At 32.2% G+C, this 16,623-nt stretch overlaps 1 protein-coding gene across 4 annotated transcripts; it reads right to left on the bottom strand.

Moving 5' to 3' along the window:
* Positions 1-4,369: 4,369 nt before the first annotated feature.
* Positions 4,370-15,838, bottom strand: LOC145306969 (uncharacterized). 4 transcript variants are annotated; one of them, XM_080149334.1, is made up of 5 exons: positions 15,319-15,838; positions 13,328-13,447; positions 7,269-7,679; positions 6,721-6,793; positions 4,370-5,951 (listed from the first exon to the last, which is right to left on the bottom strand). In XM_080149334.1, exons 1-5 carry the CDS (start codon positions 15,355-15,357, stop codon positions 5,029-5,031), a joined length of 1,566 nt encoding a protein of 521 aa, XP_080005460.1. In that variant the 5' UTR covers positions 15,358-15,838; the 3' UTR covers positions 4,370-5,028. The 4 variants fall into 4 exon arrangements, with proteins under 4 accessions (XP_080005460.1, XP_080005453.1, XP_080005440.1 ...); XM_080149327.1 differs by having other exon boundaries at positions 7,260-7,679; positions 15,319-15,591; XM_080149314.1 differs by lacking the exon at positions 15,319-15,838 and adding an exon at positions 13,797-13,875 and having other exon boundaries at positions 7,260-7,679.
* Positions 15,839-16,623: the final 785 nt, after the last annotated feature.

Genomic DNA, 16,623 nt, shown 5'->3' with positions numbered 1-16,623 from the left:
TGGATGTTTTGATCCTTGTTTTATATTAAAACATCCCCCTTAAAAACCTAAATTGACAGGGCATTGATAAGGAAGAGGGAGGATTTAATAATCTCTATTTATAGAAATAACATGACATTCTTAATTATACACTGTTTTTTAGTGGAAACATTATGCTGAGAAAAAATTAAATTAGCGAAATAAAATAAACAATTTTGCCACTATATTATTCAGATTTAAGTGTGGGTTCATTTACTAACTTTTATATTCTTATTGTAGGTTAGGTCAGGTTAGATTAGTAGAACCCGCAGGGTTAGAGCTTTTAAGTTCAAATTACGGGGATGGGAGGTTAACATTATTCTAAGTCAAATTTGATAACTATTTCAATAATGAATAATACACATTTTAGCTACAATGAAAAAATACTTTGATTATTTACAAGGAATCAATTTTCATACAGACAGTAAAACTTAATTCTAAAAAAGTCTTATTCATTAAAATCACACTACAAATTCAAAAACAGTTAGCCTGATAATCTAATGTGATTATTGGTTATCATAAAATCTTAGGAATGAAGTATAATTTAATCCCATTCTGATTAAAACCGTAAAGATTTTGATTCTGGGATTAAGATCTCATTGAAAATAAATAAAATTTTATTCCATTTATTTTCTCTGTAGATTCTTACTTAAAATAAGAAAAAGGAGAATAAATGCATGGTTCTTTCATAATCTAAGAAATACAAATGACTTTGGTCCATAGTCTCTACTTTGAATGGTAAATTTCTCTTGGAATGGTTGACCTTAATTCCCCTGGCCTATATGAGGCTTCTCTGAAAGTAGAACCAATCAATTAGACGAGATGTTTGGTACAAACAGGGGCAAGCACATAAGAACACGCAGATAGACAATAGACATCCACAGGGACGTCCAAGCTTTAGGGGTAAAATGATAGGCTTCAAAGGTTTGAGTGGGGTATTGTATTTTTGAAAACTTTTTGGGAGGTAAAATGATATGTAGGGTTTTAATTTTAGGAGGGTAACACCCAATTAACCACACCATTGGACGTCATGGTCATCCTAACTCCTAAGAACAGGAAGGTTTAAATTACGTAGAGAAACAAGACCAACGGACAAAGCTTGCTGTACAGTATCTACGACTTGAGAGAGGTATAGATATCTGTAATTAACACTACTTACTTATGGATCACATTTTTTAATGAACCTTTGCAAGCACCAATAAAATATTACTTTTCATTTTCTGTTTTGAAGTTGAAGCATTTTATCTGACAATTCTATAAAGTTTTTTTTTATTTATTATATGTATAAACACATTTAATTTTTTAACTATTTATTTTTTTCGGATCATGTTACTTGTCGATGCAGCGCTGCACTTACAAGTAACATGTTTAACTTTGCTGCACTTACAAGTAACATGTTAAAGGGAGATTAAAAAAGGAGATAGGCAGACAATGTTAGTTATATTTTTTATTGAAAATAAGCTTTTTAGTCATTTCTAAAGAACTTCAAAACCCCAAACAACTTCCTTCATCCTTCATCTTGAACCTTCTTACAAAGTTATTTGGATGAATACATGTGGAGGGATCGCTATAATTATAATGTATTTTACAATTTGTGCAACCAGATTGCTATTCAATATCATGTGTAATTATTTAATAATATTTTTGCATATATTCAAAACCATTACTAATAAATGTTTAGCTAACGAATTAATCTTAATTGTTTCTATTTATAATTATATTAGCATCTCTATAGGGAATGGAGCGGGGATATTGCTGCATCTACAAGTAACATGTATGAGTTTGCTGCATCTACAAGTAACATGTGATAAGCGCTGCATCGACAAGTAACATGGTCCTTTTTTTCTGAATAAGACTAGCTCACCATTTTAGAAAAGAATCACAATGGTCCCGAGATGGTTTTCGGCTATTTTTAAAATTTCAGTTCTTGGATGGTTTTATGCTATTTTTCTGGCCATAAAACTGAAGCCTTCTAATGATAAAAAAAACATATAATGATAGGCAGGGAGGAAGGGGACACTGGCTGTTTATTACACTAGTCCCCAAAGTTTTATAATAACGATTTCTTATTCGTTGACGCAGTAACGTTGGAGACTTTTATTAAACTTTGATTGTTTGGTTCATAAACCACTAATTGTAATCTACCCAAGGGGTAATCTTGTGTTTTATCATTGGAGATGTACATCAATTTATCCGCCATTGTCTTGTCCCTTTAGGTTCCTAATTGATAGGACTGCACTCTGTTTTTAAACTTGTTACAAATACTGGTGCTCACAACTGTTCCTGAGATATTTATATTGATTTCTAATCCCGAGCAATAAAACACCCAGCCTGACTATACGTTTCAAGGGACACTCTTCGTTATACATATTTAAACTTTAAAAATTGACAAAGACCAAAATACATAACTTTTGCACCACTTTTGACGTCATATTCTCCATCTCTTTTTTAGGGGTTTTCTTTTCCACTTCTTCTCTCATCTTTCTCATCTATGACGTCATAGGAATCAAAAGTGACACAAAAGTTATCGTCTTAAAAATCGAGTAAAACTAGTTGAGGGAGGTGACAATGGTCGATAAATTTATGTACATCCCAATTGATGAGAAACAGAATTACCCCTTCTGTAGATAACAATTAATGGTTAAAACGTTAGGACACTGATCCTCATGAACCAACAAATAAAAATCCTATGAAAGTCCCCAAAGTTGTTAAGCCCACGAATAGGAAAACGTCATTACAGCATGTGAAACAAAAAAGTGCTTTATTTTGTTTCTCTTTATATTTTACTAGCGGCCACGCTCCTAGAAGCCTCTAGGAGCACTTGAGGGGGGGGGGGAGGGTAGTAAGTCAACCTCGCTGTTATTTTCAATTGAATTTTTTAAAAGAAAACTAAAATAGTTTGATTTTTTTTTCTAGGGGTTATTTCTTTTTAGAGGGTGAATATAACCTCCTCCAAAATAGTTATAAACTTTCCCTGGACTTGTAAAAAGCTGTCCTGTAAAGGAGAATCTTATCGCTTCTTCGGTTCGCGTGATCCTTCAATGTAATAGGATTAATCTTAAAAAAAACAAAGGCTACGATTTTGACATATAGTCCTAAACTGTGGAGATACCTTTCAAACAAAAATATATTTTTAGCTTTAATTATGGTAAAGGATTTATAATATCAAATTTTAATCTAACAAGGGATTTAATAACTCAAAATATTAAAATTAATGATTCTTTATTTTATTTTTATAATTTTACAACTGTTAAAAATTATATATTATTATAAATCTTTTTAATCTATTTTTTTAGATTCTATAAAAGAAACCAGAACGATTATGGCCAATAGAGTACATCTTCTTGTCCTAAAATATCTTAAACAAAGGATATGACAAAGGATATTTTATATCGACGTACTAACGTTTTTATGCCTTATTATACTATTGATTAAGATAATTATATCACACCTTTAAAAAAGATTGTTTTTAAAAAGCTGTAATATCACAATTTCAAATATGGACATACGTAACGTACTTACTTGTAATGATATCTATAAGGTTGCTACGCTTTATAAATATCAACTAACAAAGTTTAGCTAACGATCATAGCTATACGTTATGTACGGACAGACAGACCTAATATGAGAAAAGGCTTTGCTATAAAAAAAATATACAAAGCAACAATACTACATTTATATAATTTGGCAAAATGCATTAATGGCCATTCCTTAAGTTATTTAAACGATTAAATTACAGCAAAATTTAGCCTGAAACTTTCCTGTGATAAAGTAATAGCAAAGCTTTGAGAACCGGTATTGAATTGTTTTATATTATCCGTTCCAGAAAGAAGAAACTCTTTTAGCTTTATTTTATTCCAAGAAATTGCTTAACAGAAAGCATTGGGTTATCATTTTCAACGTCTCTAGTATGACACGATATGGACCATACTCGAACCCGTCACGTTAGCCATGCCGCGGGTTGAAAAACCAAGAATAGGGGATGGACTGGGAGGTCGTCACCTTCACAAAATACTCTTATAAGACATAGGACTCGAAATCAAATGATAGTAAAATTTAATATTAAGACTACGCTTTCAAGCCTAACCCCATCGAGCATATTTAGCACCAAATCGAAGGGCTATCTAATACCTAATTTAACCTAACCTAACAAGGGAAAATTATTTTTTTTTTTAATTTTTAAGTCTTTTTTACTGGGGTCATGCGGATTAAGTAAAGTATAAGTTAGCTACCAGAAAAAAGGCAGAAATATACTATCCCTTTTCGGTATTCAAATTTTGATTGTTTGTATTTTAAAATATAAATCTGCAACCGAGCAGAGTAATTAACACGGCAATAAAGAATATTAAAATGGAAGAGATTCAAAATTTATTGAGGTATTAGGGTTAAGAACAATTAAATGACGGAGATATTAATAAGGAAATATTAATATGAATATTCTACCCAGTGCCTAACATATCAAAGGAGCGTGGCTTTTATTTTTTTAAATTTTAAAATATTAAGTTTATGGCATTTTTTCTATCTAATACTGTTTTAAACTAGCAATTGATATTTTTGCAATATTTTGTGTTATGTAATGTTAATAAAATAAACCACGCCTTAAACAATATACATATGAAATATTAATAAGAAATACTAGATACAAAGATATATTTTGAAACATTTATTATTTTAATAATACTAAGACTTGGTGAGGTAGTAAATAATTATAGAAGAATAATTAATCTAGGGTTATCTTAAAACTATCATATAATGATAATATACATGTATCTACTTATTCTATAATTATTTATTACTTCAAATATTACAATTTAAAATTGTATGAATCTAACACACTTGTTTTAAACAATAATTAAAACTAAAATAATAAAAAAACTGCTAGAATGAAAACATGGCAATATAATAATAAGAAGACTTAGACTCAAATAGAATGAATATATAATATTTTATAATAAGATAAAAACTAGGCTTTAGTTCTTGTATCAAAAAAGTCTTTTTTCTTTGTAACTTTTAACTTGGTTTAGCGTACAAAACTCCGGTATAGATTATGCCGTTGACTTCCAGGGAAATCTTCATGCTCTTGCCGCCGTCCTCTGTGTCCCCGCTGCTGTTCAAGCTGATGGTGGTCGTGTTGTTGGCGGGCAGGTGGGGTGCGGCGGAGACCTTTTTCCGCGTCAACTCAATTTCCGGCTCCTCCATCTCCTCCTCCTCATCGTCGACGACGCCAACCTCGGGGTCCTCGATGGTGTGGTGGGAGTCATCGGCGCGACGGAGACGCTTGTCGGCCGGCTCCATGGTAAGACTGTCGTCGGTGATACGCCGGCGGGCCTCTTCGCGCCGCCGCTCGTCCTCGGCGCGCATTTGCATTTGTTCTTTGTGCTCCTCCATCAAGCGCTCCTGCTCCTTGCGACGAAGACTGTCAAGGTCCAAAGCAGCGGGGTTGGGAAGGCCCAAAAGGTGGGGAGGTGGTGGCGGTGTCTGCCCCTGGCTGTACAGTTTCCACAGGGCTAGGCGGGTCATTTCCAGCTGGGCAAGTGGGTCGCCCATGGGACCAGAAAGTCCGGGATGATGGGGTGGATGTGGGGGAGATTGTGTGGGGGAATGGGGCAGCCTACCGAATCCGCCTCCCATTTCATAGGGGCCTAGTCTACGGCCCTCGCGTTTGTTGCCGTCAATAGCATTCTGTAAGTCGCCTGTGTTTGAGAAGTTGAATTGGCTGGCCTCTAGCGGATACAAGTACTTGGTGTACTGTGTGCGCAGGGTAAAGGCGGCGGATGTGATGGAGCTCGGCAGGCCCAGCCCCTTGATGATCTCCTGCCACTGCTTCTTGTTGATGACCTCTACGAGACCGCCACGGCCGACCACAAGGTTGTACAGTTCGTACAGATCTAGCACCTGCTTGGCCATGATGGGCAGACGGTTGATAGGGGTTCCTAAACAGAATAAAAACGATTAAAAATACATTAAAGATTGTTTAGCTTTAAAAACTTTAATCCCTAAAATCAGCAAACTTAAACTAAGGCCACTGCTTTACTAAGAATAACAGCAACTTACAAGCATCATAAAGCATATTTTCTATTGTAATATTAAACTATGAAACAACCCTAGAATCAGCCTCAAGATAATGAAATCCCCATATAAATCAGATCCAATCAAAGCTTTCACAAATTCTAATTCAGCTTTTAAAAAATGCTAAAAACTGGCAATAAAATTTTCGGCCTTTGGGTAAACAATATCTAATCTGCCTCATGCCATTTTATATTTATAAGATGATCAATATTTCGCACTAATGAAACGTGACAACAAGTTTCTTTTATAAAAAAAAAAGTATTTTCTTAAGGGTATAATGACACAAAAAATGTATTTAAAAATTATCTTTTGACTCAAAAAATACAAATAAAAAGTGCCATTTCTGATCACATCTTAGAAATGAATTTAAATTTATTTGATCAAGGAAGCGTGCCTAATCTTTGGGATAATATAAATGCTTAAATAAGACATTCTTAGGCAAATAATCAAGATTTAAACTGAATAGAATTATGTATATTTATATATATTATAAAGATATGAAATTACTTGTGGTTAAATATTTGTACGGATTAGCGGCTAAATTTGATAGTCTTATAATATTTAAGAAGCTGCGCTTTATATATTTTTAATGTCTTCATTTTATATATTATTCAATATTTAAAATCAACTCACCTCTTTTTTGCATAAATGAAAACAGTTCATCTAAAAATTCTTTTCTCTTTGGGTTTTCATCAATCTCATACAGCTAAAATATTAAAATTATTTAAAATTATACTATTTTAAACAAAATTCTAATCTTATTTAATTAAAATAATGAGATAATTTAAATTAAAATGTTAATGATTTTAAAGGGGGGAAAAATTTGGTATTTCCGGCAAATCTTACAATTGTAATTGACGACAATCGAAAACTTAAGGATAAGGAAATTTATTCTAAAAACAGAAGAAAAGAACAGACAAACATTTGAAGTATTAATTGATAGATTAATGGAATAGAAGAAAATCATAACAATCGACTTTTAGAGCAAATTTTTGAGTAAACTGGTTTTTTTACAAATTTTTATAATGTTTTTCCATATTCCTGAAATTTTCGATGACTTTTGTGACGTCAATAGAAAATACTTTTCTTATATCAACGACAATTTTCTTACGTTCTAATTTTAAAAAATATTAAAATCTACGGTGTGGTGAAATTATTGTTTAAAATTTGACCTGTTTTACCTGTTTGAATTGTTCCTCAAAGCTCCAGGCAGACGAGGGATCACCGCCGCTTGTTGAGCTTTGTGGGGTGGGCGGCTGTGACGGCCTCTTGGATGTCAGCTGCAGTCCCATGCCGCCGCTGGGCGTCAGCGGGGAGCCCATGCCGCTGAGAAAAGGATTTTGGTAGCCTGCCTGACGGCGCAGAGCCTCTAAAGCTGGAAGACCGGTAATATCGCCAAAGCCGCCGTCTTTGGACAGTTGTGGTAGTAAATCTGAACGGATACCGATGCTGGGCCGGCCGGAATCGTCCATGATACCGCTGTGATCGGCTCCGCCGTTGCTGCTCGTGCGTCCGCCGTCTTCGTCACCCATTCGGCGGTCGTCACTTTTGCCATGTGGACTCTCAGGGCAGGATTCACCGCTACCGGGGCTCTGAAACGAAATCAAAATTAATTTCAACGTTTGATCCTTATTCTAAGAGTAGCTTTGCTGCTAAAAATTCATGAAAATCAATAAAATTATTAATGTTTCTGTTTAAGAAATTTGTCAGGGTTGTTTTGGAACAATATTTCACAGCAGTAGAATTAGTGCATAATTTTACAGCCAGTCTTTGCACAAAAATAAAGAAAATACCCAGAATTTAATAAAAATGCTTGCAGGCCAACTTTAGTAATAATAAATCTTAGTAAAACTATATAACAGAGAGAGAAATATAGGGATTTAAATGCTGGCAATAAAAAGATGTTTTATAGTTTATAAAATAGTTTACTACATGTAAACAGATTCAAGGAGCCAGCGGCGAATTTCATTTAGTTTTAAAAAAAAACATCCCATAATAAAAAGTAGTATGGATTATTGTCTGAAGTTAAGATCTCGATAATGGCTTGTCCTTTTCTGGGATGTTTTAGAAAAGTCTCTGGGTGGTTTAGGGCTATTTATCTTAGAAGCCCTCCTTCCCCTAAAATCTAGGGGCGACGCAACTATTATTTATATTATTTGCTGTTCTATGTACTAGATGTTTGTCTCTAATTACAATGAAAGCAATTCTCGCATTGACCTTCGCCTTACAAACTAAATTTAATTCTAATTCAAGAATTAAAGTGCAAGATTCTCACAAAACCCAAAATTTCTCACAATTCCCCCCTCAATATAAAGAATTTTTCTAGTGAAAACAATCAAATCTAAAATGTGGGTAAAAAATGGACCTTGCTGTTTACAAACAACATTACATTACAATGTCTTAGAATTCTAGATTCCCTTAAATAAGCAAATCACTGACTATTACATTTCTAAACAGAGGTATGTGTCAGGGATCCTAAAGGATAAGACAATGGATGATAATTTAATGAACATCCCCAATGATGGTTAACATAATAACTCCTAAAGTAGGTTAAGATCATAGGTGTAAAAGTAACCAATAAGTAAAAGTACCCAAAGTTTTTAAACCAACGAAAGGGGTGAACTCCCAATGTTCCCTTCCTCCTTGCATTGTAAATGCCATAAAGTATGTCAATAAAAAGCTCTCAGTTTAACATGAACATATTCTTATCAATACATGTTTGTCCAAAAGTGGATATTTGCAATTTTTCAAATTTACCCATTTTTGTTGCTTGATTAGTTTTGAAAAGATACAAAACTACACAAGGTTGTGAATCCTAGCTAGGGAGGGAGAGGACAATGGGCTGTTTAATACACTAGTCCCCAAAGTTTTATATTAATGTTTTCTTATCTGTTTACTATGCAACTTTGGGGACTTTTATTGAATTCTGTTTGGTTTTACCCACTACTTGCAATAACAGATGGGGTAATTTTGTGTGTTATCATTGAGGATGTGCATCAATTTATCGGCCATTGTCTTATCCCTTTAGATCTCTGAAGACTAGCATAACATTATAAATTTAATATCTTGACCATAAGTTTGATCAGGGACAAGGATATATCACAGTAAGAAAAATAATTTGCCTCTAACTTAATTAGGAAAAATCATATTTATAGTAGCTTATAATACTGTACAGTTTTTCAATTTTGATCATAAAATAAAAGAATTCGTATCTTTTTCAGATAGACTAATATTTTTAGGTGCCCCATCCCTTTTCCCTGTAAGTTTGTGAGCTTGACAGATAGATGATAAGTTTGACATAAAACATATTGCTCGCCAAGCTAGAGGTAGATTAGAAAAGGTTGCTCACAACTAAATATAATATTACTACATATCTAAGATTATCTACAATAAGAACTTTTTAAATTTCTTTCAAAAAATTCAATGTAGAAAGTATTTAATTCCGACACTTACAAAACAAACACTGTTAGAGAAAGATAAATACAATACAATAAAAAAAAAGAGAGGGAAAGCGGGATAAAAGAGTAAAATTACACTGGGAGGAAGGAACATAGGCTGTTTATTACACTAGTCCCCAAATCTTTATATTATCATTTTCTTATTTGTTATCTCATTTCTTTCGGAGACTTTTCATGAATTTTGATTAATTGATTCATTAAGTTGCGTGTCCAAACGTTTCAACCACTAATTGTATTCTGTAAAAGGGATAATACTGTGTATCATCATTGGGGTGTACATCAATTTATAGCCCATTGTCTTATCCCTTTAGATCCCTGAGAATTAAATGTAAAATTTAGGCTGACTGGAATCAAGATAAAAAGTGACACTTGTTTTCATTTGTTTAGTGAAAATTCTCCCAATTAAATTGGATATTTAATCAGTACAATACGAAAGTTTATATCCTCCAAAACTAATTCTTAAAATGCACATTTTTGTAGGTAAAAAAAAAACTTTAATTGTTTACAAAAATAACACAATTAACAAGTTTTGAAATAAAAAAATCTTGATTTTTTTAATCTACAAATTATATTTTGATTATAAAATGCAAATTCTTTACTTAAAAACAAACATTACATACATAGAGAGAGAAAAAATGGCAAACAAAGACAATTTTTGCATAGAGACATTATTTCCCTCATTAGTCGCATTGCAAAACAGATAAGGGGTGTAAAATGTGGACGTTAGAGTGACTTTATCACAGTTTATACACAGATGGATTCATTACATCAAAGCAAAAAAATATATAAAAACTTACACAAAAAAGGATAATTTTTCAACAAAAAATTATAGCTAAGACAATTGTAAGGAGTGTAATTTCTTTTTAGAATACTTAATTTAATGCCACTCTGAATTTTTTTGTCACAAAACATATTCCTACTCTAGACACAGGCACACTTTTGTTTCATTTATGCCGTAAAAACAAACAGATTAAAATGTCTGTACCTCTAAATTATCTAAATATCAAGCAAATGTGCAGAACTAACTATATCTTGAACTTTATCAAAATAGGGTCAAAATAAATATGCAGGGCTCGGCAGCATCGCGCCAACTCCGTTTGAAATTGACGTATAATAACTTTACAAATCAATTGTATGTCTAAAAATTGTCTAAATTGCGCATCGTCTGATATATTTGTAATCCATTTATTTAACACCTAAAACAGGTTAAATTAACTGCTTATACTCGGCTGCCGAGCCCTGTAAACAAGTCAAGACAAAATTAATTTAAATAAAGAGATAGGCTGCGATCCTAAACGGAATTTAAATACATCGCATGCTCTTTGACACCCGTAAAGATAAATTTTACATTTTTCTCTCCGCATAAAAAAAAGAGTATTTTCAAATCAATTTTGGAAACAAGAAATATGAAGATAATTTTTGAATGACGCACAATAGTAAGCCCTAAAAAGCATAGCAATGCCTTATAAATTACAAGAAATTCATTATAAGTCTGTACACAATTATGTACATATATATTTTTGTATGGGTAAACTTTTGAGTAATGAACAAAAGTTAATTCAAAAATGTCCAAGAAGATATTTAAATATTTTAGAATCAAGAATTTCATTAATTTCCCCCCTAATATTCAATTACCCCCCTCACCCTCCCCTCCCCCTGCTCCCCCAATAGCCTAAATATCATTGTTGTGCCCGAAAGTTATTGACTTTGATTAAGTACTATATATATATATATATATATATATATATTCCCCATCCCTTTTTTATTTTGCCCTTTTCTTCCTTTCTTTCCCTATTTCTATATTAAAGCTTTTAATTTCTCCTTCTAGCTTCTTATAATTCCAGTTAAGCGTTTCAAACATTAATTAAAAGCTTCTTATTTTAAACAAGAAAATTAGGACTCAAAGATTTAATGATTTATATACAATACCTGTATAATAAAACAAATAGAAGGGAAGGGGATGGTGTAAATAAAGTTATTTTTTAATTGCTAGAAACCTATCCTTACAAACCTTTAAGGAGCATACATGTAGAATTACTTTTCAATGCCCTAACTGACTTTTTAATTTGATGTACAATGCATGTACAAATCTACATATGTTCATTTTCATTGTATTTGATTTAAAAGATTCCCCATATATATATAAGATATGCTAGGTAACCTGTATATTTTTAAGAATGGACAATATTTTCAAAATTCGTTTAAAAGTGTTTGTTTTTTGTTTAAAAAATAAAATTTTAAATATATTGCAACCTATATTTGTTTGCCATCTTGATTTTAGTAAAGTTTGACTTAAAGCAAAAATTGAAGAACAGGAACACTCTCGTTATTATTACTCCATGGCTAGGCCAAATCTTTGAACAATAATCTATCTTAGGAAAGCCATATGAACAACAAACAGTACTTCTATTGTCATACACATTCATCCTAAACTTATTGGGAAATAGGGAAACAACAGAGGGGGATATCATAATGTGGAAGTGGGTATTTCAGATCCTAAAATAGAAGAAGGCTATAATGGGGGGGGGGGGGGATTATTTAGAATATTGGGGAATTAATGTGATAAAATCTGAAGGAAAATGAATAAGCTAAGACATTAATTGATTATTGTATTACAACAAGCTAGGCATTATTTTTAGCCTATTTTACTTACAAAATGCTTTCAATTTAAATAAATACTTTAAGATTTTTAAAATTTGGACCTGTATGACATAATAATGTTTACAGGTTATAAAAAATGGAAGATATATATCGCATAAAAAATGCCTAACATGCCAGTTTATTGTTATTGTCATATCTGCATATTTTGCCCCCCCCCGGGCCCCCCCCCATCAAAAACATAAAAATTACCCACCCCCGAATGGCATGGAGGGAAGATGCCAATCTTTTTCATATATTTTATTTGTAAGCCTTGGCTATCAATGTTTTCATCTTGAAGAATTGAATATTTTATCAGTTTATTATGTTTTATTTTGGATTCCTGCTGTGGGAGGGTGTGTGTGGGGGCTGAAAGAGGGGGGGGGGGTTGCCATAGCTCCCATAAGAGGGTGGTCAAAGTCATATAGGAGATATGACAAACTATAAAAAAAAAAATAAGGGGAAAGTAACGGTGAAAGGAAAAAATGAAATTTTCCAGCATTAAAATATACCTTTCATACTTAGTACACCAATTTCTGTCTTTATTAATATGATAAATTTGTCGCCAAAAATGAGTTAGGCCCAAGAAAATAAAAAATATGAAAGAATTTCACGATTTTGATATTCATGATTGAAAATCTTGGACCTTACCTCCCACCACTGCCAAAATATCTTAGATTTTAATCAATGCTTGATAAATTTCAAATTCATTGATAAACAAGCCTTTCTTTCACGGTACAGGGTGATTATAAAAATGGTACTTTAATGGTACAGGAGGCCGAAACGTGTTACTTTAAATTGAAAGGATACGAAATATTGTATTTTATTGATACAGGGTGTTATAAAAATGGTACTTTAATGGTAAAGTGTAATAAAACAGGTATTTAAGGTTAAAGAGTGCTTATCAAGATATATTTTAATAGTACTTAATGCAAAAAAAATTGAATGACTAGTTCTCTAAATTTTTAAGAAAATGAGTTTCTTTAACTAACTCTATATACTTACTGAAATAAATACTTAAGAATAAAAATAAAAATTAAATTTTCAAAAATATAAATAATCGTTGTTGACCATAAAAAGTTAGAGGAAAAAAACATAAAATGTTAGGGGAAAAGGACATAAAATTAGACAAAAAAGATGCTTACCATATTTCCGTTTGAGCTATTGCTTGTGTTAGTTGTTGTATGTTCTGTCTCTTGTCTCTGCCACAAGTTTCCAACAATATTGTTGATATTTCGGCTTAAAAGGTCCACTCCTCGGGCACCCTGCAAAATTATAAAAAAAAATTAAAAATATAATTTTTTTAAACATTTTTTTTTACACAGAAAGAGAAGACAATGGATAACATTGCATTTTGATTGGTTGGTTTATGAAGTGTTCAAATATTTCAACCACTAAATTTAATCTACAGAAGGGTAATTTTGTATATCATAATTAAGGAAGCACATCAATTTATTGACCATTGTATTATATAAAGCCACACAACATACATGTTTTAGATTTTATATTATTGACACATAGATAATTGCATACACATTCATAACTATAACAATTTAAAACAGTAAAACTGATACTTTAAAAGTCTAAAATCACTAAAATTTATTTAAAAATTACTTGGAAATCCGCGAAATCCTGATGAAACTGTGTAAATCCTAATTCACTCATTATCTGTCCATGTATTTTGATCAACTGCTTATTATTAAACAAAAATAAAAACTTAATCTACCTGATCAGCCCCCCCCCCCCCCTCCCCACAATCACTATATCCATCATAATAATGAAGTATACACCCCTAGTTTGATATCTAAAGATTAGCCCTATGATTATATTATACCCCCTTCAATTGTTTATTAAAAAAAAAAAAATTAATAAACAATATGATAAATTTAGATTCTTAAAATAGAACATATTCAAATCATTTGAAATTTTATTCTCATAAAGTTTTCCAAGGATAAGAACATGAAAAATTATCTAAAGCCACACAACATACATGTTTTTTCTTAACGGTTTAAAACTAGTTAATATCCAAGGAATTATTATAGAAAGCTGCTTACAAATGTAATGAAGCTGTATTTTTTTTTTAATTTTCTTGATAATTTAACATTTTTATTATTTTTTTTTACAAAACATCCAAGATTTTATTAAAACATTATCATAGCGAAACAAATCCATTGTGGATAATTAAACCCTTTTTATCAAGTTTTATATCAAATAATACCTTAATAATCCATCAGTATCAGAGCGGCCTGACCGCTCGTTTTAGACAAGGGGCTATGGGTCAGGGGAAGTGGGTGGGACTAACCAACCAAGGGGGAGGGGGCTGTCAATAGAATTATGATAACAGATAATTAATTTTAGTTAATCCAGTCCCAGGATTTTAAAATAATAAAATTTTGCAATTGATATCACATGAAGATATGTATACCTTAACCAAAATCAGCAAAGGTGTATCTTTTTGAAATGATTTATATTTTATGTTTTTCCAAAATGAAGATATATTTTAATTTCTGCAAACATTTTTAAAATCATTTTTTCTCTTGCAAAAAAGAAGTAACCAGCCGGATAGATATACCTAACTTTCAGGCGATTAAACCTAATATTCATTTAAAGAATTTATATTTATAATAATCATTCTAATTTCAAGTTTGAAACATAATATCATTTATTGCTTTGCCGCCGATAATAAAGTATGAAATTTAATATTTAACAAAGAAATGTTACTTGAAATTAAAATTTAAAATGGGTTTAGTTCAAATGTTTCAATGTTCAAATGTTTCAAATGTTCAAAAAAATAATTGAATTTTTAAAAATTATTGCAAAATGATTTATTTTAAATTAAATTTTTAATAATTCTAATTATTAAAAAAAGTTGTATTTAATATTACATTACCAAAATCTTTTATTGTTTGTAAACCATTTTTTTGTTATGGTAATGCTAATTGTTTAAAGATTGATAAAAATAACTTTTAATTTTATCTCAAATAATCAGTTAATTCCTTTTTTAAAATTCTAATTTCATTTCCTATTTATATCATCTTAAGATAACTTCTTATTAACTTAGTAAAATTTTAGTTTTTTATATAAAAAGAGTTATATACCTTATAATTCTATTTACATAATTAATAAAAAAACTCACCATTAAATCATGTCTGATACCAGTATCCATGCTAACCATAGTGTCACCTCCCAACAGACAACCCACTAATTTAGTATTTTTATTATAATAATGTCTTATTATATTTTCACTATAATATTATATAAGTTTTATTAATATTCTAATAATATCAGATTATAAAGAGAAATTAGTGTTAATTATGATTTCTCCCTCTGATATGTAGCGCACATACATACACTCTTTAATAAACTTGATATAACTGCAGCCCCTCTCTTTCTCGCCGGATTTTTGATTGTCTTCAATAATTCCGTAATGTGATCCTCTCTCTTTTTTTGCCCTGACATCCCCTACACCTCCCCTATATTGTCTTTCTCTTTTTAAGGGAAATCTTATCTTTTATTTCCCCCTACCCCTTGATTTAATTGTCCCAGTCCGGGTGTGTGGTGTGTGTAAATATACCTTACGCAGGTGTACACACATTCACATGACCGGCTGGGACTTTGATTGATGAGCGAGGCAAGGCGCGGCCCTCGTCAAGTCCGGGGCACGCAGCACGGAAGTGCGCGAAAAGTCGGGCCGCGCCATCAATATATATATATATCTAATCGTAATCGGACGTACGGACATCAAACCCACACCCGCCCACCATGAATCAAATTAAGTGGGTCTAGAAATGGGGTGCTAGAGGGGGGATTGATCACTTTCCCCCACCTCCCACCTCTCTTTTGTGATCAAGGAAGTGGTGCAAGAAGAGAAAAGGCAAAAGATGCTGCAATAAGAGAAAAAAGGGGATGTTATCAAAGCGGAGAAGGTTTATCGCATTAGATTAAAAGAGAAAGGTACACACACACACACACACACACACACATAGATGTAAGAAGGAGAAATTCCGATAAAGCGGCGATGTTGTACTGATTGAGATTATGTTAACGGGGGGGTTGTGCGGCCACTTTGCCGTAGCCAGGGGAAGGACAGGTGGGTATTGCCGCCAGTTTATATTTGATATATACACACATTATACATATATATATTATATCTAGCATCATCATAATGCGATACACACACACACATTTAGAGAGTTATCGTGTGTGTGTGTGTGTGTGTAATGCTTTATTTCTCCTCCCTTTATAGACCATAGACCCATGTATATCCACTTCCCTTTACCCAGCTAAAAGTGGATAAAACTGGCCTGGAAGAGGAGAGGAGAGAGGGCCAATGAAAAGCTTGGATTAAAGTTATATCAGAAGATTATGCTTGATATAAAACCAGAGAATTAAATCTCCTCCCCCTTCTCGAGTCTCGCAAGATATCAAATCAAAATTATTT

This window comes from Acartia tonsa, chromosome 2, assembly GCF_053477335.1.
Source record: "Acartia tonsa isolate MP-2025a chromosome 2, ASM5347733v1, whole genome shotgun sequence".
NCBI classification, from domain to species: domain Eukaryota; kingdom Metazoa; phylum Arthropoda; class Copepoda; order Calanoida; family Acartiidae; genus Acartia; species Acartia tonsa.
The sequence above is the reverse complement of the archived record's forward strand: the minus strand, read 5'-3'. Positions and strand labels throughout refer to the sequence as shown.